At 32.6% G+C, this 24,634-nt stretch overlaps 3 protein-coding genes across 4 annotated transcripts; 1 reads left to right on the top strand and 2 right to left on the bottom strand.

Moving 5' to 3' along the window:
- Nucleotides 1-1,583: 1,583 nt before the first annotated feature.
- LOC111001573 (superoxide dismutase [Cu-Zn] 5-like) lies at nt 1,584-7,830 on the bottom strand. The gene is made up of 5 exons (XM_045629132.1): nt 7,730-7,830; nt 6,653-6,715; nt 5,826-6,038; nt 4,303-4,553; nt 1,584-1,785 (listed from the first exon to the last, which is right to left on the bottom strand). The coding sequence occupies exons 2-5, from the start codon at nt 6,707-6,709 to the stop codon at nt 1,698-1,700; spliced, it is 609 nt and encodes a 202-aa protein (XP_045485088.1). The 5' UTR covers nt 6,710-6,715; nt 7,730-7,830; the 3' UTR covers nt 1,584-1,697.
- Nucleotides 7,831-12,960: 5,130 nt separating this feature from the next.
- On the bottom strand, nt 12,961-14,582 carry LOC111001572. The gene is made up of 2 exons (XM_022271504.2): nt 14,402-14,582; nt 12,961-13,152 (listed from the first exon to the last, which is right to left on the bottom strand). The coding sequence occupies exons 1-2, from the start codon at nt 14,580-14,582 to the stop codon at nt 12,977-12,979; spliced, it is 357 nt and encodes a 118-aa protein (XP_022127196.2). The 3' UTR covers nt 12,961-12,976.
- A 2,509-nt stretch (nt 14,583-17,091) lies between these two features.
- On the top strand, nt 17,092-24,584 carry LOC111002158 (superoxide dismutase [Cu-Zn]). 2 transcript variants are annotated; one of them, XM_045629129.1, is made up of 4 exons: nt 17,093-17,360; nt 20,055-20,114; nt 22,788-23,012; nt 23,626-24,584. In XM_045629129.1, the coding sequence occupies exons 1-4, from the start codon at nt 17,184-17,186 to the stop codon at nt 23,878-23,880; spliced, it is 717 nt and encodes a 238-aa protein (XP_045485085.1). In that variant the 5' UTR covers nt 17,093-17,183; the 3' UTR covers nt 23,881-24,584. The 2 variants fall into 2 exon arrangements, with proteins under 2 accessions (XP_045485086.1, XP_045485085.1); XM_045629130.1 differs by lacking the exon at nt 20,055-20,114 and having other exon boundaries at nt 17,092-17,360.
- The last annotated feature ends 50 nt before the right edge of the window (nt 24,585-24,634 follow it).

The following is a 24,634-nucleotide window of genomic DNA, read 5'->3' as shown; positions in this document are numbered from 1 at the left end:
CAATTGTACACTGGACCATTAAAGTAATAGATAATCGAACAGTAGGTAAAATAATGTTTAACTCTTATTCTTTAAAATTAGATTATTAGAATTAGGTTGAATATTCTTTGGCAAATAAGTTAGATGGAGTCATTTAGATGTGCATAATGTGCAAACCTTTCCCTACTGATCCATAAAGAAAAGAATGATCCAAAGAGGTTTTAATACTAGATTTAAAATAACGTTAAAAGATTAATATAGCTTGCAGGTTACAGATACGCTATTTTATAATCGTTTGATAATCTATGTAACTTACAATGTAGCACACGTTTATAATTATTAATACTCCTTTAGCGCACATAACGCCGAAAGCCTTAATTTTTTTCATTTTTACGACCGCTTTCTTTCCGACCATATTGAATACTGAAAGAAAATCTTTGTTCTAATACCAATGAGCAAGCAAATTTAAGCCTTATCATATTAAGTTAGGGTTAATTTTAAAAGATATCACTGTTTTTGTACTATTTCCCATAGGAAATAACAGGTGTACAGAATATATAATTGTACTTGGAATGATTGTCCTAGATTCAGAAATGTAAGCCAATCAATGAATCACTGTATATTTTAAGATTACTACAATTTTACCTGAAGCAGTATGTATATCCAATTCAATAAGTTGTTATTTTTGTATTAAAAAAGTGCGTGCGTACACATGTGAGAAGTGACCTTCTTTGTAAATTTATTACTAAGGTAATAGCCCCAATAGATGATCATGAACCAGTATATGATTTGTACGTATTTGTATATCTATATTCACACGTTTTTTTTATATAGAACAGGGGGCAAACGGGCAGGAGGTTTACAAACTATACGTGCTAATGATAATATAAATAAAACAGCGTTTACTGCACTAATGAATTGCCATCTAAAGCTCTAATATATAACGACTAAACGAATACCAATTGCGTGTATTTTTACTCGATCTCCCTTTCTCACTCTCTCTCAATCGGTCTCAATCACTCTCTCCCTTTTCTTCGACAAAATCGCTGCACATATTCGTGACGTTCCATCAGTATAAAAATTACCCATAAGGGTAATAAAAAAAAAATAAGGTCCTTTTCATTATTTAAGCTCTATAAAATACATCAATGGCCCTGTTAACAGATTGTGTCATATTTACAAAAAAATGTAACTAAAAATGATTCGGTGGACATTTCCAGCAATTCCATGGACTCATTTTGTGATGTTGTTTTGTAAACCTTGCTGTATTAATTATTTTCTGTATGCCTACGTTATTATGTATCTACAGTGTATTTTCGTGATGCTTGGCAGTCCCTTGCGACTTCTTCAATACAAAGAGTTGTATGCTCGATATAGCAGGCAACTCAATTGTGACGAAGTAGCACGGGTCTGGTTAGCCTTCTTAAGTTCGCATATTCATGTCAAACAAAGTTCACAATTCTCTAAATCCTCTGTCGATAGGTAAGTGTGAGAGCAAAAGTAAAAATCAAAGTTTTAATAATTATGTATTGTCATACTACTTACATTACATTTATGTTAATATATTAATAATAAATACTAATATTCTCAAAGCTTAATACAAATACTACTAATCTTTTATTAATGCACTTAATGTTTTCATATGAATTGTATAATATAATTTTCATTACTTTTCTGATGTAGACTCTACAAAGATTGTAAAAACTATGAATACTAATTTAATACATAATTAATGTAAGTATGGATGCTATCAACAAAATAGAAGCACTGATCGTTCCACTGGAGTTCCAAGGGGTGACGGGATCACTGAAAGAAAAAATACAGTATTTATTTATTTATTTCAGAAACATTATCTTTACAGCCTATGCCAATACGATAATGTCGAGAAACATTTAATAAAATAAATACATAAAAATTAAACACATAATATACACAATATCGCTACTGCGAATTCACTCTGCGAATATACAAATATGTCGATAGTGTCGGAGACAGCATTCAGTAGGCGCAACAAAAAACTCATAAATGAAAAGCTGTGATTTGATTGCCTGCATGTTGCATCACGATATTATATTAGATGTCTAGTAAAAGACTGTGTTTACACGCGTTAGAAATTATACTTCCTTGGCGTATGAAAAAAAATAACTAAAATGCAGTAGTGGTAAACGATAAATATTAAAATTAATCAAAAAGATTTTATTTAAATAAGTAATTTATTAGTAAATACTATCACCGTCGTTTATGAAATAGATTTAAAAGCACCAAAACAATATTTATTTATTCACACTGTTTGCCTATGCCTATTTTAATATGGCTAATTTTTCGGATTTTTATTATTATTTGATGTACCTAATGTGGCACATTTTCAAATAAACGATTTATATATTTAAGTCCGGCTCGCAATCTCTATTGGTAGTTACTAGTCGTAGCTAATTTAATTAATGCTCAAACACACACTCAAGCCTCATTAATTAGCTAATGAATAAGAGGTTGTAGTAATCAGACGTATAACTAACATGGGGTTCACAGATTAGTAAACACTATAGGTATATAATACATTTTAATATTTTACCACCTATGTTTATCATAATTTTCATGTATAGGTAAAGGTAGCTTGTAACATATACTGTATAGCATGTGGTGAACTTTACTTAATAATCATGTTTGACTATATAAATTATCTGCTGACAAAACAAATGAAAACTTTTTGGTCATACAAACTAAGAATTGAAATCTGACTTGGGGGTGAGAATGAAAAAATTAAGACGAAACGATGAGTTTGATTGTGATTGGACAACATGGGCACGGTGCCGTGGACGAGTCTCCGGCACTCATTATCGGCATCGGCAAGAAAAGGGATCCTTCGGCATTCCTACATGCAAGCACGTCACTATCGGAAACTATCTCTTGGCATGCTGCAACGTTCTTAGGGCTGATGAGGCGTCCTTAAGCATGCCGCACCGTCCTAGCTACCCCCGAGTGCTGCCTCGGTACTGGCTGCGCGGCGGGCGACGGCGTACTAAGAAACTATTGCGTACACGTAAACTACTGCGTATTAAGAAGCAGCCTCAAAGCTGCCGATGTAGTAGACTCAATCTTTCCGAAGCGGTTTTTTGTCACTACGATCATATATCATGGAAATTTCTACTTTATTGCCATGAAGTTAATGTATAATGTTTTTATATCCTCAGCCGTGTCGATGCCGATAATTAGCGCCGGGCCTTATAGATGATTAAGGTATTGTGATTAATTTCTATTGCCGCCCTTTTTGGGTATAAACCATTCTTTTCTGTTCTGTAAAGCCACTTTAATTCCGTACTATAAAAAAACAAATCAGTTGCGTGTTAGTTTTGTTATAATACACTTAGTCTTCATATGTTATTGTTATTTATTTCGTGATTTGCAGTACAAAATTAAAAAAGTTACTTTACTTAGTTTCATTACAGGATGGCTTGTGAACGGAACGTAAAAAACTGTATACCCATTTCAGGAAGGTTTGTAATAAATTACAAACACTTTAATACCTTTATTATCTCTATGAGTCTATGGTTTATTTACTGTTGTTGTCAGCTGATTGATGTTGACATGACCCCAATGAAATTGCGACAATTCTTAAGTAAATTTCGAAATAAATGACTCCCATGAAACATTTCTGCATTTCTACCTTAGTCTCCATTGTACTTACCTTACCCATAGAACCTTCTGTCATACTTGTATACATGATTCGTAATTCATATATTTGTTTCTTTACCAATATTTCACTAATTTTAAAATAAGGGTTGTCAGAATAACGGTCCAATTATTTATTTAGTTTATTATATATACTTAATTCATAGATAAGATCGTATAGTGGTACAAGTAAAAAACGTAGAAATGCATTTTATTATGAGGAAAAACTATTGAATATTAATTATCGTATTTTTCCTTAACATTATGCTTATTCGTGGAATCCTCCATACATTAGTTTTTTTATAAAGATCATCTTTTACTACTTACTTATTATTTAAAAATAGATATTATAAGTTTGTGTATGATGCACGCAATTATTGAGACTTACGAACAAAAAATTTATTTATATCTTCAATATAACTATAATTTAACGAAATGAATTAACATTTCAGCATTACTCAGAGTCAATTAGTAACAGTTAAATTAAGCCTTTAAATCCTAATTTGAATAACATAACAAATATTGTTCATTGTAGTTGACGCAAAACCAAAAGAAGGTTTTCTTTGAATTTTATTTTCTTACTAATCAGACACAACGTTCTTTAGACTTAAATTATACAATGTAGTATTACAGAAGTAAAATTTTGGAACCTACACAATCCCAACTACACCACAGGCGGCTCTTCCACCAGCGTTTCCAGTCGTCTTCGAATCGGGATGATCAGTTCTTCCATAGTCATCATCACTCTCATGTAGCACAATAGACCTTCCCAGAATGCAGTGAGGGCCATACAGAGCGATCATGGTGTCCATAAAATCGATTGTTGCCACGGAGTCTTCATTGAAGACTACGTTGCCTAAGTCACCCACATGACGGTTCTGGTCATTAGGATGGCCATGTTGTTTCTGGTGAGATGGATTAAAATTTATTATAAGATATAAATATACTTTTTCCTATTACTATAAGGAGTATTAATACACTGGTTTATTTTAATTAATCATATTTCTTGTTGTTTTTTTGGTAAATGTTTGAACATTTTTGTGTATATTGTTATATTTTTGCTTATTGCTGTAGGAATACGAAATCAATGAATAATCTTTGATAAACTTGATTGTTAACAACTATGTAATTATAATATCAACGTACATAACGCATTTCTAACCGCCACCGCCACCAGTCTGGACGCTAACGCCCAAACCCAATAATGTATCCACAATCTCAGATTGTTATCAGACTGTAACAGGCGATCGATTGGTTATTGGCAGACTTTTTTCAATAGATGTCTATCTCAAATGGTGAAAAATGGATTGAGATAGGTTATTGGGTTTTGGCGTAAGTCCGTCTTCAGTTCGCCAATATGTATTATATATTGACATATGACAATATGAGTCATATTTCGCGATCTTGTTTGTGAATAGCACTCTTTTATGTAACTACTACTACATTATTTTGTATGAATATAAAAAAGTATAGGCACTTATATTATACAATATTTTATACGTAGATAAATAAAGAATTTCTTATCGGGGAAACAGAAAAGTCTTTTGTCTTATCTCACTTGCGTAATGTAAATAAAAAAATAACTGTTTAGTTTCAATTGTCGATACAGGTAAATATCAATGCATTGTAATTACGAAAATTTAAATACTAACAATATTTCGTTGAAATAAAAGTGTTTTCGTTTTTACCACAGATTATAAATTTATTTATTTTGTTGCCATGGTATGAGGCCATATTCAAAATTATTTCGTTGTTTTGTATCGCGGCTAGAGGGCCAAAGGAAATAAGGCTCATTAAACTTAATATTATCGTTTTTCTGATTCCGTAATGCGTTCCAAAATAGATTGGAATCTTTTGGCTTCACTGTAAGGTACTCGGGTCGGTCCCAGCAAGAAATGACTAAATGACTAAATTAAATAAACACATTGGATGTATCCACAATAGGTTTCACTAATATAACTATATGATACAAACAAAACAACACAACGACACATATACATGGAAGAGACATTAACAGTTGTTTTTTTTTTAATAAAGCAGTAGAGGAATGCGAAAAATATTTTTGACAGAATCTAAAGAAGAACACATCCTGTGAAGAGGCTCGCGGAACCCAATGTTGGATAATTCAGATATACTACTTTCTTGAAGTCGGTTCAGCCATGAAACTTTGTCATTACCTTTTCAGGGTTAAAATGGGGACCAGCAGATGCACAGCCACCTGACAGATCCCCCTTCTCGTGAACGTGGAAGCCATAGCGACCAGCTGGCAGACCAATTACGACACCTTCCACATGAACTTTCTGGTCATCGACTTGTGTAAATGTAATGTTGCCTTGGATGTTATTTTTCCGGAGTGGTTCTGTGAGGAACACTTTGGCGACTAGTTTTTGCTGGAATTTTAAATATTTATTAACCAATATAATAAGAAATTTAAATCTTGTCTTTAATTCTGTCGCTTGTCTGATACCTGTCGATCAATTAAACGCAAATGAAAGTCGTTATCGTTTCGTATCGTAGTTCTCTCTCTATGTTTGTCCCAAAAAAGAGAACTGTAGCTCTACCAAGGCATAGTCTAAAATGTTGTATTAAATATGCGCAACATAAGAGAGACATCTGGCATTGAGTGTCCATGGGTGGCGGTATCACTTAATCAGTTGAGTCTCCTGCCCGTTTGCCCCATGTTCTATAAAAAAAAATCTTAAAATTTGTTAACATACGACTGTTAGCGCCGTCTCTAAATATCCCTGTAGTACTACTATATATGTTTAATTATAATTATTGCAAACGGTAGCCAATAATTATGTACATTTTAATTATTTATTTGAGTTTGATTTGCCACTGATTTCTTTATTTGAGTAATAAAAAGTAATTGCTATTTTTAAAGGTTTTTCTTGTTTCGCGTCGTTCTCTCAGAATGCTGACCACCGCAAAAGGCAATTGATTTGGAAGTGCCAGTGAAATTACCCAAAACACCCAAACCGTATATACCTTCATTCTTACTTACATTTTCAGCTGTCACAGCGGACACCAACGCAAACACGAATAACAGATACGCCACCATATTGATCTGAAATTATAATTTGTATACTTAATGGTACAAAGTTGTGTTTGGTTTGAATGTTTGAATTATATCACACTAAATAGCGCTAAATCCTAGTTAATACGGAAAATCGATGTTCTGGAAATATGGTGTAGGTGGATACTGAGAATTCAATGAACAGCTAAGGTCACAAACGTAGACACTTTGTTGCCATCGCATGTAGCACGCAGAAATCCAGAAAAACATCGTGACAGGCAGAGTGTACATCAGACCTGGAGACCGATCCCCTAGCGGGGTTGGTCAAGTAAAGGCCCTTACGGGTGTTATCATCACCCAAGCGCAGGGGTTAGTCGAAAATAGGGAAGAGTGGAGGAAGATTTGCAGCGCCTCTAAAACGACCTTCAGAAATGAGGATTGCGCCTTACGAAGAATATATTAGGCATATGAGCGATATGACTGACTGATAACAGTCTGTTTTCATCAGAAAGCATTTGAAAATGTCATTCTGATCCTCTCTTCGGATTTTTCTTATCAAAATGGTTTCACTCCTCTGATATTTCGATATGGTGAAAATTTCATATAATATTTAAAAATAATGCAAAATGTATATGATATTTAAAAGGGGTTTAAAGACAAAATCTTCTAATGCATATAGACTTTCCAACCTTGGAAATTTAGAATTTTCTTCAATCCAACCGTAGATATAAATTGATTTCAAACATATAATACGATAAAAAGATATTACACGCATTTTTTTCATTGGAAATCTTTGAAAATTTTAAAATCATTGAAATTATAAATCATAGTTATTAACAAATTATAACTATATTCTGGTGGTAAATTAAATGCACGAACAATTTACAAACAAAGAAAAAAAATAATCATTAATTATCCAGTAAATAAGACGAATTACCTTTACTTAAATAAATATTACAGGCATTAACAGTAATAAATAATATAATATAGCTTTTTATGACCATTTTAGAGATTATTAATAATGTTTCTCTAAAATAACCTTCAATAACAAGAAACACGACTTACCTCGCTCAGGTCTTGAATAGTCAATGAGGCAAAAGTGCAATTTAACACATACACAAACAACACCAGAATACATTGATCCCTGAATACCGGTATAATATAAAACTATCGTCGAAATACTTTAAGAAAACAAGGGTCATCTTAAAATGGGGTTACTGATTGGTAATCTAGAATGTACTTAAAATCTGTCCGTCATTGTTATGTTTTGGTAATCCGTGAAGGTGAACACCACTTGAAATAATTTCTTATCATATTAAATAGATTTTATTTTTAAAAAAATTCGGCGGACTTCGGTCCGTTCATAGAAATATTATATATGAATTTGGGGAAGGAAAACATAAGTAATATACAGTGCCTCATGTCTTAGAGTGTGTGGGGTTCAAACTACCACTATAGTAAACAAAATATCTCATTTAGTTTTTTCATAATAACGACTTTTAATTTATTTTTGTGCTTAAACATTTCTGGTACATTTTAGATGAAACAACTTGTAACATATTCCGTAGATTTAGTATTGTGTATGATGTGGTAAACTTAGATAAATACACGTATAGTTTTAAAGAAAGTTAGAAATATCATCTGCAATTCTAAAGCGAACGAACTTAAGTCACACAGAACCCGAAGCTTATTTAACTATTTTGGAGCAGTCCATAAATGCCAAAGGATTTGTTAATGTAAATTAAAATCAGCTCGACTCAAACTGGTTACATTCAGGGCCGAATTAAGCCATCGCGGGGCCTGTAGCAAATTATATCAAGGGGCCTTCTCAAGTTTAGGGTAATTAATAAAACAAAACCGTTACAAATAGCCGTTTTTGGATAAGTTATCGGCTAAATTAGATATAGTAACACATTCAATAAGGACTTATTTAAGCTGGTGATTTGCTTTGTTTAAATAAGTATTTATTGAAAGTGTTAATATAATCAACAAAGTTTGTAAAATACCTACTTATTTTTACGATTAAACTTGACGAAATCGAGTTTTAGATTTTTTAAGTGGAATTAAAGCAAGATATATTACGCTGCTATGTCTATTAATATATTTTAATACTTTAACGGTTTTCATTATATTCTGATAAGTTAGAACGCGGGGCCCCCAAATTCGCGGGGCCCGTGGCATTTGCTATTCTTGCTACGAGGCTAATCCGGCACTGGTTACATTGCACAATGTATTGCAACTGTGAAAGTATACACTACATACAGAAACACAATATTTACATATAAATAAATACTGTGGTTTCGGAGACACATAGTAGAGATTTATAAGAAAGCAGACAAAAGAAAGAGAGTGCTTCGAAGGGCTGCGACGTTTACTAACATTACAGCCTTATTTTCGTATGCGTTACGCATACCCTCCATCGACACGGTTGCTTCGAAGTGAAGGGTTATTAGGGACTCGCTGATACTATACGATATCCTCAGGATACTCAATAAAACCCCAACGCGCCACCAGCAATCCCCCAAAGCAGGAGACGGTAACAGACAACCCTTGACGCATCCCACAACGTGATCAGCCGTTGACATCAGGCAATTCACCCTGATTTGTAAAGCCTGGGGAAAGTCGGGTGCAATATTTCTTTTGGAAGGATGAACCCCTGTTCACCCGCTCAAACGTCTGCGGCGCCCAAACGGCGACTAACATGGCCATCTCCAGCTTGCACAACGCCTTGGTTAGAAGTATGTTAGAGTTTAACCCGTCTGTCGGCTGCGCGTGAAACTAATTTCTGTCTTTTGCGCATCACTACATATTATAAATCAAAGTCGCTTTCTCTGTCCCTATATCCCTTTGTATGCTTAAATCTTTGAAACTACGCAACGGATTTTCATGCGGTTTTTTTTAGTAGATAGAGTGCTTTCTATGTATAATAACATCCATTAAATAGTGTAATAGTTTATATACAACGTTCACAGATTTTCTGTAGTGTATTTAGTATCAGCATTGCACCAGTGCGAAGCCGGGGCGGGTCGCTAGTACAGAATAAATTACTAGTTTTCTGTCCCTATAGTATGGAACTATAGTAGGGATAGAAACATTGTATTCAACATTTCTTGTCTTGAGGATGTATAGAATAAATCAGAACCAAGACGGGACTTATCTGCTTTTGTTTGCCTTCTATCTACTTAAAGTCTTGCGGATGTGAGCAACCCAAGTATTTTCCAAGAACTTATGTTCTTTGAAACTAGTTCTTCTGGCCCGCTCTACGCCCTTGACTTGCGAACTGGTAGTAAATGTAAATTTACAATTGCTTTAATTTGTCTGTTTTTGACGTTCATAAGTGAACTTGTTTACCGATATGAATAAAGATAATTTTGATTTTGAGTTTTAAGTATGGATGAATGTTAAAAGACCCCTCTCGCCTAAGAAAGTACCCTGAAAAACTCGAAGTTTATTCAAATTAAACCGAGAACGTGACGATTTTTATTTATAGGGCCTGAAAAGATTTTGCCAGATGATATAGTTATGCCACTGAGATTACACTTGAGTATATAATTAATTTCGATATGTGTTGTATAATTGAAGCTTATGCTTAAGATTTATATGTCTACTTGTGCACCTTGATCTAGTTATAAAAGTTCAATATCACTTTGGTAATTTATCACATTCTACAACCTTCCATTGATGTTGTACCTTCTTCAAAGTACATGTATATTAGAAAAACAACATTTGTGTACTCGTATGTACACGCTTGCATTCCTTTTGCTATGAAAGTACATTTCTTATACCGCCGTATATCTCTTTTCTTTGCGTTCCTGTTTACTTTGCGCAGAGGTCTCTCTGCATCTACCGCAGATGGAGTGTTCAGAGATATTCCGGCTAATACCTGCAGCTGAGTTTCATCCGACGTCAAGGCAGAATACAAATTACTTTCAGTATCACCTCGACATTCGACGTTCCATAAAAGCGGTTTTAAGGCAGGTTTTTGCCGCGCACAACCACTATGTGGAACCAACTGACAACTGAAGTATTTTTTTTTTAGAACCGGGGCCAAACTGGCAGGAGGCTCACCTGATGGTAAGTGATACCGCCGCCCATGGACACTCTCAATGCCAGAGGGCTCGCGAGTGCGTTGCCGGTATTTTCGAACCAATTCTAATTTGGGTCCTTTAAGAAAAGTACCAATTCCTAAAAGGCCCGCAACGCACTTGCGAGCTTTCTGTCAATGTGAGTGTCCACGGCGGTATCACTTAAGATCTGGTAAGCCTCCTTGCCCGTTTTCCTCTTGTAAAATAAAAAAAATAGATACTTAGTAACAAATTAAAATTTTTGCATATTTTCATTGTTCAAGTTTGTATTAAAATAGTATCTCTACTCTAAACAACGTCACAGCCTTACAAACCATATTTAAATCGATTCAGCGCCAATCGGAAAAATATTAATGACTTAAGAAATAACAGGCTAAGTAAAAACAACATAAGTACAATTAGCTGAAAAAGACATACAATACTTTATTACGTTTTAAAGTTAGTTTTCATTAAAAAGGTTTTATTATAACGACTTTCTACTATTGTACTATTAATTTATTGAGTTTCACTAGGGGCGCTGTTAAATTTTCAAAGTAAGTTAAAATTTAGAGAACACATTCTAGCCTTTTGGTACTTTTTGGCTGGCCGAACCTTGATCATAGGAAAACCTATCGCTTAGAAATTTGGCAAACTCATGATTCACATAAGTACATATTATCAAAACATTTTCTAATCCAACTATGATAACACAATTATAAATTAATTTAAACATACATATGTATTTAAATTGATAATATTTATCTATTAAATCGCCTTACTTTTAAAACCTAGATATTTGTTCCGTAACCATGAGTATTTCGGTTTTGCGTATGTTGTTCAGTGGTGCGTGGCAAATGTTTTAAAATTCAACATTGGGAAGTATTGCAATATTTATATAGTATTTTATTATAAACGTCTACTAACAATTAATACAAAATTATAATTATTATTTATTGAAAAAAATGTAATAGGAACTTCATTCCTTATGTTGTATATATGTCGTCGGTCGTTAATACCGCCTGTGCACCAATTGACTTTTCTTTATAATTGGGCATTTAATAATTGTTCACACGGTGAAGGAAAACATAGTGAGGAAACCGGCATGCTTTAGCCCCATACATGTTACGGTGTACCGTGTAAGGCAGAGAAGGCTACACTATTTGTTATAAGGTAGGGCGGCAAACGAGCTTACGGAAAAACAATAAACTCAACTCAAGCAACTGCAACACTCATTAAGTGTCCATGGGATATGAAAACTACTTGCCTTTTAGAAAAATAATATAACGAAGCAGATACAGAAATCTTAGGCAAAGATTAAGGGTTGTTCTGGTTTTTTAATGTCAAAAATATGATCATATAAAAAGAGTATTAAAAAATGAATCTGTCATTCGCGTAAAGGAAGGCAAACAATGATAATGGAACTCAACCTAAAACTTAAAAATAAATTAATGATTCTCTTCCCGGGACCCAACGTTTTTTATTGTAAATTATAGTGAGTATTCGATATTGGTAGTTTTTTTAGATAATATTTTATTTTAAAAGATTTTAAATGATATATACCACTGTGCGAAATTATGATGAATTCAGTCAAAACTAAAAAAATATTATAAGGTTGACGCTGATTAGAAGACATTCTTTCATCTATGTCAATTAAACGACCATAGAAATTATATATATTATAATTAGAATTCAGAATTATATGCTAAATTTAACTTAACGCTAAATATGTGTTTATTCAACCTTCTACATAAACAAACATACAATAATTCGCACAAAAATAACGACAAAAATGTAATTAGAAATTACACTTACCAAATTGTAACACTGTTAATTACGAGAACTAGTAAAAACACAACACAAAACCACCATTCAATACCACTGATAGTATATGTACTATCAAATCATTACGCGACAGACTTGTAAGCCTTGTTGATAAGATGTAGAAAGTAGAGTGAGTGATTAATGTTATGGAACTAAAGAGCAGTATTGGGCATGTGACATCAGCCTAATTCTGTAGTCATGCGATCAAATCCCATGCAAAGGTGGATTTTTCTTTATCGTCCACATATAACACTGTTACACTGACAAACTTTTGTTTATATATTTAGATTTATCATCTATATTATATCATCTTAGACATAATAACACAAAATATATTTTTAATAAGCGCCTGATGTATAATGTCAGCAATAATACATTAATAAGTAATGAAAAAACTGTCAGGCGTAAAATTTTATTTTAATTTAATTCACCCTGGTTCCGGTGCGTGTTTAGACTTTCTGGACGGTAAAGGTGGAGCCGGTTCACCTTGAAGCTGTGAAAGGGCACATCGGACTGCTGACAACATTTCTGGGGTGGATTTTCGACTTCTGGGTGCGTGGGGACGGTGTGGACGGGACATTCGTTCGGCTGTTGCAGTTCCTTCTAAAATATATAAGTAGATATATATTGTGAGCCTGGACAAATTTAAGATATTACAGGGAGGTATATTAAAAAATAATGGATTTTTAAATCTTATTTAGTATCTCTATTTTACGGTCAAAACTTGCTGAATTTCTTGCCCGTTCTCCTCAGAAAAGGATCTCCTGATAGTTGCGATCGGATGGCGTAGTCTTGCTCTTGCGAGAATTTTGTAAGCAATCTTGTCATTTTTTATCATCCCCTAAGACGCATCTAAATTCTATTTATTATTATAAATAGAATCATATTTATTATTATAAATAGAATTTAGTAAATTTAGAATTTACTAAATTTTTTTCTCATCTCTGAATTTTAATTTGTTTTGGTCGTTCTAAGTACGTAAAAATTATAGAATTTTGTTAAAAACCTATTTAAAAAAATATGTGCGTGTACACACGTAAGTGAAACTTCTTTATGACTTTCTTATTCCAAAAATGATCTACTATATGCAACTTTGCAACAAAAGAAATTGGTTGAATAAAGTCAAATTAGAAAATTTCTAAATAAAATAAAAAAATTAAAATTTAATTGTAATACAATGATTACTCTCATTGTTATCGTGATTTTATATTCTTGTTATTAATGGCTTCGAATCTCTTCGAATGAACCGTGGTAGTGACAAGAAAATGATGGCGCGTAACCGAAAGATGTGACGGTAATTTTTTTTCTCCAACGCCGATAAATATCTTACACTTGAAAAAATCTGCTACTTTTATAATTGAAACTTTTCAGACCAGGGCGCGTATTTCAAAAATCCCCATTAGTTCAATATTATTAAATTATATATATAGGTAAATATAATAAAATATTTATAAAATGTCTGTAAAATATTTATAAATAATAAATATATACAAAAAAAAATTAATGCCTGTGATTCTAAATAATTTTAGAATATTGTAAATTCCATATTGCTTTATAATCGAGGTGGCTATGTCCACATCTGACTGACAAAGACATAATGATTTATATGTAGAAGCTCATAGCTTATCATAATAGTTATTTAAGTTCAAAAGTAGTAAAGTTCTTTAAGTTTCAAAATATATTATTTAACGTAATCTATTTTGCAAATAAAATTTCTGGCTTTATAATAAATTGCAATGGTTTTATGGCATGCCCTCTGTATTTCAATTAATATCTCTGGTTAATGTTAATATCATCACACACGGGTGGGCTAAATATTCTAAATAATTTAAACATATAATTTGGTACTAACGATTAACTCTGGGTCGCTCTCTATCATCATCATTCTTCTCACAGCAGGAGCAGAAGTAGCATGGTACACCTGGAACACCACAGCACAGAGCACCCCAAAGCCACTTATTCAAAGTACTCCCAGCTCTAATCCAGGCTGATGATCGGTCACTCTGATTGTCGTAGACAAAATCTCGGTTCATTTTAGGTCACCATTGCAATGTTTTTATTTACGTTTGTTGATACAATTGACATTATTGATAATTGACATTGAACGCCGTGGTTTTTATTGAGAAAAAAGGTTTTATTGCAGTTTTAATGTTGTTGAAAAACTCTTTATTTTTAGGGCTTGTTTCACAACGTATAAAGTACCAAAACACATAAATTATTCGGAAGATAAAAGTTCCGAATAAGATACTTCGCGTTTCATGACGCGAAGTATCTTACTTACTTCACTATTTGACAGTCGTGAAACGCAACAATAGGCCTTTAGTATGATAAAAGAAAAAACTTGGCGATTAAAACGAGTGACGGAGAGTTTATTGCCAGTTCTTTTCTTCCATTCTACGCCCTTGATTTGAGAACTGGCAGTTTATGTAAAAATAGGCGCATTCAATGTATATTTCTTTTTCGACGTTCATAAGTGTGCATTGTGTTACTTTGAGTTATTTTGAGTATATAATAGGAGATATGCGTAAATGATATAAATAAGAATAAATGCGAAATAAATTACACTGTTTTGTCTTGTTTTTTGTGTGTGCATGTTTATTAAAAGTTGCCTATACCTAAAGAACTTAAAAAAAATTACCATAAGCGTAACTCCTTTTAGAAAGATCACGCCTTAGAAATAACCATGAAATTGAATTTAACAAAAACAATTATCATAACAACATAATGATGCATTTATCATGATTCGTACCGTTAAAGGTCGAACACAAGTTAACATTATCCACACGTAATAACTCAGAGACGCTAATTAAGTGTAAATGGTTGCTTAAATCGGCTAATTCACTGTCCTTTAGATATAATTATAACAAATAATAATGTTTCTACTTCGTCGTTATATTAATGTAATGCATAGTAAGAGCGGCTATGAAACATCTGTTTAAATAAGTTAATTTACATAATTGTCAAAACTAGGTCATTACCGGACCGTGATACTGAAATTCAGATGTTATATTAAGGACCTGTTTCACAATGTATGGATAAAGTACCAAATAGCTATACAACACATAAATTATTCGAAAGATAAAAAATCCGAATAAGATACTTCGCATTTCATGACGGACATTGTGAAACAGACCCTAAATGTCATATTATGAAAATGTTCAGCCGTATGTTATTTATATGATGTTGTCCGGCATAATATTTCAAGTATGAAAGTACGAATCAGCAGGATTTGCAAATTTAATTTAACACAGACGCATACAAAAAAAACCATTCAAATCGTTCCAGCCGTTTTAGAGTTCAGCGACATACACACATACAATAGAATTTAAAAAAAAAATATGTTTATTATGAAACATAAGATAGACAGGTATCACTTATTCCACGTCATTAAATTTGAACCTGTAGGCATCCCTCATCGGCAAAGAAGACAGAGGGTGTAGGCCGAGAGAAAAAGCCCGCATAAAAAAACTCTCTGTACCGTTTTAAAAAAGCAAAAAATCAAACAACACTTTTTTTTAAATAAATATAGCATATTTGAAGTAATAAGTAATTAATATAAAACATAAATTAATTAGAAGTAAACTGTCTAGCACTAGTCCCAGGCATACAGCCTAGAAAATATTGTCTATTAAAAATCTTATTAATATATATTCACTGAGTACCTATTGTAGTTTTTATTCGTCAGCCTCAACCTCAATTAATTTCTTTACAAAATCACTAATAAATATAAAACATTCTTTACAATTTATAATTCATATAAATATTGTCACTTCTCAAAAAAGCATTAAAAGATACATGTCGGAATGAATCTAGTAGACTAAACTTGGGACGGCTGATGGCGACCTGTCTTGTTCGTATATACATATTAAGTTTCTCATACAGTTCATTAAACAGTAAAACATTACCAACGCGTAGTGACTTTAAAATTGCTGTATCGCCAACTACAACTCTTCCTAACTTTGCGAGAAATCTAGAATCTTTTCATTGCTTATTTCCTCATAAGCAAGTGGGTAACCTACCATCCTTTACGACATTCTGGTTTCCTCCCCGTCAACAAACGCAGAGAGAGATTTTTTTTAATTTCCCAATATCCCCGACTCTTGTAGTGCGGGACCTTATTTTATACACATGCCTTGTACAAACATATATATACATACATTAAGAAATTTCTCAATATATCCATCCATACATACAATTACATATATTACTACATATTTTGTTTTATATTCATGGGCTACGCAAAGTGAGATTCAAATCCCGTATGTCTAAATCCAGAACACCTACCGTTCGAGAATCAGGCTAAGTTTTTTTTTATAGAACAACGGTAAAAAACAAAAGTACAAAGTTTCGTTTCTGAATCTTGTCTCTTTCGAGGGGTTGTTTGTTAAAATATTTAATCAAATATACTCGACAGATGCCGTGCCGAAACGTTTATTATACCGTCACGCTTCTCAATTACAGAGCCTTGGCTCCTCACGAAGACTTAATGACAACCGTCCTCACGTACTCATCAAACGAAAAAAAAACACTGTTTATACACTATTCCGTATGTTGAATCATTGCTTGACAGCCATTAGCAAAGTCGGCACGTCTTAAAAGCTTCCAAATTTGAATTACGCGGGATTTTTTTTATAATGAATTTAAGGTTCCATGTGTTTTTCGGCCAGTTACTGTGGATAATTTCGGTTTTAAATGGCAAGACAGTTGAAGGTATTCCTGGCTATGGCAGAAATTTAATTATTAAGGCTCTACCGGCAATAGAAGACTACCAGAGCAATGTTTACGAAGTTATCATGGAACCCTATCTTTACGTAAGTTATATATTTTTGCTCTTAAGGTCCGGGTGGTATAGATTTATATATGATAAGAAAAGTGCCATTTCTACGCTTATCTTCACATGAGTATCAATACTGGCTTGCAATTATCTGGTTTATGGCCACCCATGACGGCTTAAATTTACATCATTTTCCCACAAATCACGTATTTCTGACATTTCACAGTTAAAGTAAATAATAGTCTTGGTCATCTATAATGCTCTAGTAAAGGCGAAAATAATTTAGTAAATACGGCGATTATATCCTTGAATTTCAATATTTAAATCTGAAAGCTTTAAGATCACCTTTTTATTTTTCAAGCAATTAACATCACAGAATTTTCTAGAACTTTTCGCACTATTCATTATTGACATTTTATCTCAGGTACAGTAATATAATATAATTAAGAGCAAATACGTACACACGACAGGTTATTATTTATCGAATAAATATTTTCCACTTTGGTAGCCATCTTTAGCTGATCATATTCAATTCTCAATTCCTCATAAAAGGATTATTTTAAACTGGTGTCTGTGTGTTTTTCTGGTTCTGGGTGTTTTTTTAAATTCATTTTCATTTTCAACATTATCATATTGGCTTACATAAAGGACAGTGGATGTATTTTTGTAAATACTTACCTAATTGTTTTAATAACACTCATTCAAAATACATATTTTTATGCGAGACCACGCTTGCATAAAAAACACATCTTAAAATTAATGTATCTAAATAAACGCGTCCATTTTAGACTTATTTAAAAAAAAACGTCTAATAGACTCTATTCGACACGTTTTTTTAAATATAGATTCAATAGAGAATCAATTTAAGTATTTTGAAGTCTGTTAAAAAGCGATTGTCACTGGCAAATTGCCCGGACGCCAGACTTTTTGCGATGTTTTTTTAATGCATTAGTGTTCAAATGATATAAATATGTAGGTCATTGAACTTTTCTTAGAATAATCTATTAGTAACGTGCAGTATAACGGTCTAAGTTTGCCGAATTAATAATAACAATAATTTATAACAATCAAATGTACAGTACATATTTCCAATTTTCTAAACCTTCCTAGTTAAATAATTAAACATAAATTATAATAAAAACTTTGGTCACTGGCACCATCCTGCATTTCCTCGCGCTGGTCCTGGCGGCATTTCCTCGCTGCATTGCGATACTTTTTCGTTGAGCGAGGAAAACACCAGATCAAGGGTCACCGGGACCAGGCGCCAACTTTAATCTTTAATTTAGAATCAATTTAACTTCTTTTCTGATATTCTTAAGTGTAGTTCTTCCCATTTCTTTATCCCTTTCATCAATAAAGTTATTTTGACTCGTTTAAGTTAAACCCAGACAGTAGGTCACCATTATTTTTATACTCCCAATGCCTCCTATTTTTTTTATGTTTCGCCAATTAAATACATACACATAGATAACCATTAATTTTAACCCTTCAGTTATGTGAGGATTTTTACATATAGACACCCATACTATCAGCGACTTAAGAAATTTATTATGATTTGTTATGAATAAATTGTCATACATTTTAGATAAAAGAGTTTGTAACATATTCCTTAGATTAAGACCTATATGTATGATATGTTAAACTTTAATAAATAAATAACTTTAATAAATTAAAACCCCAGTTTCTGCGATATCATATTAGTACTGTAATATAAGGCAAATCAACTATTGCCGCTCAGCTAGTGTAAAAAAATGTTTTCGAATTATCATTGCAGTATTTTATTACTTATGTTTAAATTATTTTATTGCTATTACGCAATTGTCAACAACTCAACATTACGTAAAAATATTGTAAAGGTATATAAATAATTATTGTTGAGTGGAAGAAATCAATAAAATAATAATATAAAATACTATAAAAAGACATCATTGACAGTTTCACATTCTTTTCAGCATTCACGATAAACATTTATATATATTGTATAATAATATAATTTACTAACTACTAAGGGAAATTATTTATTAGTTAGTTGTAGTATACATAATAATTATAATATACATTGCATATTACGTAAATAATAATTACGTAGTAATCTAATATGGTAATGCGTCGGGTTGTCTCTCTGTCCCTAAAATATGGCGAGGTAGCCGATGGCTGGCCATGCATCATACTCGTGAACGGGTGCTACTTATGGTGACTGGTCGTACTTGAATTCGTGTATGCGGTGATGTTATTTATTTCGACCATGTATTTGCGTGTTGCTCCCACGAGAATGTGCGTGCTCCTATTCCACCATGCCTACGGATAGAAGAGGACAAATCTGTGTCGACGTTTTAACGACGAAATTTAAGAAAGAAAATATTTGTTATATTCATATGTTTAGTATATTAGGTTAGCTAATTACGTCATAACTTAAGACAAAAGGTCTTAAAAAAGTAGGGACTAAATTATTTGACTCGGTGTTACATGAATCTCACAACTTTTTACGTTAAGAACTGCGTTGCGAAATTTTTTGTAGTTCTAGAAGGAATTTTCATATGGGTTTATGGGTTTTGCAAGTTTAGATTATCGAATTTATTTGAGATTCTGCATGTTGGTTGGTTGATAAAGTATTTCAGTTGAACAAATGTGTGAATTAAGTTCATTATAACATCATAACATCGCTCTATATATATGAATTAATCCAAATTACTTCTATAAAGATTAAAGACAATCCAAGATTTATTTGCAGGGCCTCGGTGGACCGATATCACCCAGCGATCGCGCAGAAAAACAAATTGATTTGACACGCGTGAGTATTATTAAACTATAATGAGTCATTATTATTATCGACCATTAATCTAGCAACAGTGACAAATTAAATGAACCATTCGTCTTAACTGTTTTGAACTAATTTTGATGTTATTAAAAATGACAAAGACATCTGACACTAACACCATTGCTCCTACATTAATAATAAGGATTATTATAAGAATATCAATATATTATAAGAATATCAACATTAGCAAATCAAATAAACCAAAGAAGAGAAGAGTTTTGCAGTAATAGCAGTAAAGCCTTTGATGTTATTCTCTATAGAATCTAAGTGTAAATAATTAATAACTTTGAAAACATGTCATGATATTGTCAAGACACCTTTGCGACTATTTACGGCTCCGTATACTTAATAACGAAACACACATCACACATAATGAAAAAAAAAAGAAAAATAACAAAAAATATGGAAAGATATTTTTTCTTACTCTTACTTTTCAAGTGTGCAATGTGTGTGTATTGTGGTTGTATGCAGTTGGTTCCACAGCGCTGGTCATTCAGACCACAACAGTTAGATTGCGCTTCAGACGCAAAAAAAAGGATGTAATAATAAAAATAGTGGAGGAAATAATAATAGTAAAAACTGTAAGTATCTTTACTTACAGATTTACTATTATTATTTCCTTTTTCCTTGAAAGACTTGTGTCAAAGTAAATTTAAAAAAAAAGAATTATTGTTTCTAAAACTATAAGAAATAGATAAATAAATATATTTGGGCGGATTAAAAACTAGATTACCACAAATACATATAATTTACACCTGAAGAAACAGTGATCTAGAAAGAATAGAAATTCTCTATTCTTTATTACATATTTATTATTCTAGTCTCTATTAGGAGTTCTGTTACACCCGTTATGTATCGACGAATTAAATTTACAATAAAAAAACAGTTTCGCACTGATTGAATCACGAGCTCTACGAATTCGTGATGAGATTTCATTTCCTCATTCTGCTTTTAATAAAAACTTTATGGGTATCTCAAGGTTCATGAAACGTGGCACTCTCTGAACTTAAATTCACATATATTTTTTATATCCTGCAAACGGGCAGTTTAGACACCTGATGTTAAGTGATATGCCCATGGGCACTATTCATGCCAGGAAGCTAGCGAGCGTTACTAGCCCTTTTAAGAATCCTCTTTCTTCTAAAAAGGTACCCTCTTTTCTTGAGGGGAGGGACGAATTGGTATAGTCGAACATCTTCTATGATTTTGTTATTTAGTAACATTTTTTTTTGAAGATTTCGCATTAGGCACTTAAATATTGATTCACCACAATCGAAACTTTGTTTTTTTATAGTGTAGACTTAAAACCAAGCCTCTCGAGGTAATAATAAATAAAAACCCCTAAATAATTTTTTTACAACTATGACAATAAAATAATAGTATACAGCGTAGATTTTTTACATTTATTATTATTTTTACTTTGTTATGCTATATATCCTGCAACCTATCTACTAGCTACTGTATATATCTATTAATATAGGCAAATCAAATAAACCACATAACAGTTGTTAACTAATTTGACTGTGATGTTATTAAATTATAATGACAAATATGTATGTGTTTATCCTCTATTTGATTAACGTACGTGTCATGGATAGGACGTGTCCGGTGTCATATTCCAATCGACTTCTTCTTCTCAAATCTTTCAAAAAAAAAAGAGCCGATTCATAAAAGGCCCACGCGAGCCTTCAGGTATTGAAAGGTATAACATCAAATGAGCCTGCCTCTGTTTTATTAAAAAAAGCAACTATGGTATTCAGGAAGTTTATATAAGTTAAGTAATTACGAGAATAAAATATAATTATGAAGTCACATTTCCGACATTGTAATTAATTTCAAAGATTGTTGAAGAATAATTAAACATTAATTTATTGTATTCTCATGTTCACTTGTTTTATAGTCCTTGAAGATGTTTGCTGTATAATTACTAACACGCAAACGGCAATACTTTGTGTCTTGTAGTGTATGTTGAACTTGTGTGTATTGGTCGTGGATTTGAATCCCGCACCAATTTATTACTGAGTCTTATGCGAAATGTTCAAGTAGAAAAAAAAGCCCCCCCACAATAGGTACAAAATTTAAAAAATGTTTTAAATTTCGACTAGTAAACAACTTTTCTTTTCATATTTATAATCGCTATTTTACCGTTACCTTTGTACAAACATGATTATATTGTTCTTAACTTAAATATTAACAGAAATCATAAAACTTTATTTATATTATATGTTTATTATACTAAAAGAATCTATTGGGTATCACAACAAATTATTTATTAAAATCTCGACTGAGAAAAAATCTTATTTGGAAAATAATTTAAGGGCATGGCTACCCCTTTGTTGCCCCGAAGCCTCCAGACCTCCCCTCCCCTCCCTTAATCCCACGCTGGTTAGATACCATAGGCTCTCGTAAATATTCCTGTACTGCACAGCTCGGCCCGAACACTCTTTAGAATCTCCTGCTTCAATGCGCTGCTTCTCTCCCTGTGCACTCACCAACTGTAATCGCTATTTATAATGTTTAGTTTTTCCCCTTGTAGAACCTATTATCGATTTCGACATTAATGAGAATCAAACTTATTTTAAACTTGAATCAATCCAATTTATTTTATAAGTAAAGTTTATTTTAATCATGTATTTTGTTTTCTAGGACCCTAGGTCTTATGGTCTCCAGGCAATTGCTTACCTCAAAGCCGACCAGGATTCCGGAGTCACAGGGGAATTGGTTTTCAGACAAGTGGTTCCCAATGGTCCTGTGGTTATCGAGGGTAACGTGACCGGCCTATCTGCTGGTCTACATGGATTGCACATCCACCAATCTGGTGCTGTGAATGAGAACTGTCAGGATATTGGACCGCATTTTATTGCATACTATGTAAGTTATTACAATCTCCAAATAGTAGCTTGTAATACGACTTAATGTTCTTCGGGATAAAAATTTGATAATAATTTTAAGACTGGTCCTTGAGAGCCTTGCAGCATTGCCCATGCCTAATAAATAACACCCAACAAATTTCATAAAAAAACTTACGTATTCTTTAGTAAAATTATTAAAATATTCAGTATAAAATTCAACACGCAGTGTTAATTCTGCCAGCGTTTAAGGTTCCAGTGTCTCATGGACCAAACTTTTTTAAATTTGATTTGTTTTTCTATTTAATAATTCTTATAATTACTTTGTGGGTTAATGACATTGTAAATACTTTCTGAAAATTTAAATCTCGTTGTTAAATAAAAATCTCCTACAGATAATAGATACGCAAATACGTTTGAGCGACGACAATATGTGCTTTATGATCAAATATCTTATGAATCAGTCCAAAGGGTCGTGTCTTAATACATAAAGTAAGGCTCAAATAAAAAACAACAAAAGAAAGTTACACACTAAGAAAATTTAATAACACTCCTTCGAAAACAAATTTGGAAAGTATTTAATTGAATCGCAAATTTCACCAGATTTATGGAAACTTATTTAAAATCTTCACCAGGGTCGTCACGGCGGACCCCGTGACAACATACGGCACGTCGGAGACCTTGGCAACATAAAGGCGGAAGAGGAGACATTGAACGTGAAGATAATTGACCATCTGATATCATTAGCCGGTCCCAGGTCTGTAGTGGGTCGGTCCATAGCCATAAGTAAGAGCGAGGATGACTATGGCAGATCCAGCACTGAAGATAGCGCGCTTACTGGTACATCTGGACCCTCCATTGCATGCGGCGTGATCGGATACTTGAACTAAGCTTTTTGTTGCAAAATAGGTTTTAAGTATTGTAAGATTTTGTAAACATCTCTTATGTAGACAGTTGAAATTATCCACTTAAAACAACTAAGAGTATGGGACTCAGTCATGAGTAGAGAACTTATAACTCTCGTATGTCAAAAAAACAATTTGACATAATGTTTAAAGAACTTTATTTCTCATTAAATATGATATTTTTTTCACGAGAAAATACGAACGAGATGCACGTCGCCATCAGACAACCGTCTCATATTTAATTTTCAAGGTCGTTAGATGTGTATCTTTAATGCCCTTTTAAATTGATTTAACACGCTAATATTTCTAATTTTAGACCGTAATTTACATACTAAGTCTCGACTCTAAAACATAGTCAAAGTTTTGGCGCTAAATGTGACTTTTGAATGTTAAAGACGTATTGTAATTAACATACGTCAACCTTTACCGGAAACGTCATAACTGTTAAATTTTTACCTTGTCTTTAAATAATGTCACCTGTTTTTTAGATATACTTTTCAGTGCACAAAAACTTGGTGATACAACATCACCATGCCTTTTTCGCAATTTATATTTTAGCAACGTATGTTATTTTATAGAGCCTCTATCGTCAATTATTATGAATGATAAATTAAGATAAGATTTAACTTGTATATAATTTATAATGAATGTATAAAATGTACCCACAAAAAAATAAAAAGTATAATTTATCTGATTATTTTTTATAATGGTGAACTTTTTGACTGAAATGATTTTAAAA

Source organism: Pieris rapae, chromosome 8 (genome assembly GCF_905147795.1).
Source record: "Pieris rapae chromosome 8, ilPieRapa1.1, whole genome shotgun sequence".
Taxonomy (NCBI): domain Eukaryota; kingdom Metazoa; phylum Arthropoda; class Insecta; order Lepidoptera; family Pieridae; genus Pieris; species Pieris rapae.
Note: the sequence above shows the minus strand (reverse complement) of the source record. Positions and strands in the feature narration are given on the sequence as shown.

Bases quoted from the DNA above. Each gene is read 5' to 3' on its own strand.
- LOC111001572 (XM_022271504.2), bottom strand. From the start codon at position 14,582: ATGAACCGAGATTTTGTCTACGACAATCAGAGTGACCGATCATCAGCC. The intron at 13,153-14,401 runs GTTAGTACCAAA...TATATATTTTAG, and splicing joins AGAGCGACCCAGAGTTAATC to AAGGAACTGCAACAGCCGAA.
- LOC111002158 (XM_045629129.1), top strand. From the start codon at position 17,184: ATGAATTTAAGGTTCCATGTGTTTTTCGGCCAGTTACTGTGGATAATT. The intron at 20,115-22,787 runs GTGAGTATTATT...TTTGTTTTCTAG, and splicing joins AACAAATTGATTTGACACGC to GACCCTAGGTCTTATGGTCT. The intron at 23,013-23,625 runs GTAAGTTATTAC...AATCTTCACCAG, and splicing joins CGCATTTTATTGCATACTAT to GGTCGTCACGGCGGACCCCG.
- LOC111001573 (XM_045629132.1), bottom strand. From the start codon at position 6,709: ATGGTGGCGTATCTGTTATTCGTGTTTGCGTTGGTGTCCGCTGTGACA. The intron at 6,039-6,652 runs GTAAGTAAGAAT...TTAAAATTCCAG, and splicing joins CCGCTGTGACAGCTGAAAAT to CAAAAACTAGTCGCCAAAGT. The intron at 1,786-4,302 runs GTAGGTTCCAAA...TTTTTCTTTCAG, and splicing joins TGTGGTGTAGTTGGGATTGT to TGATCCCGTCACCCCTTGGA.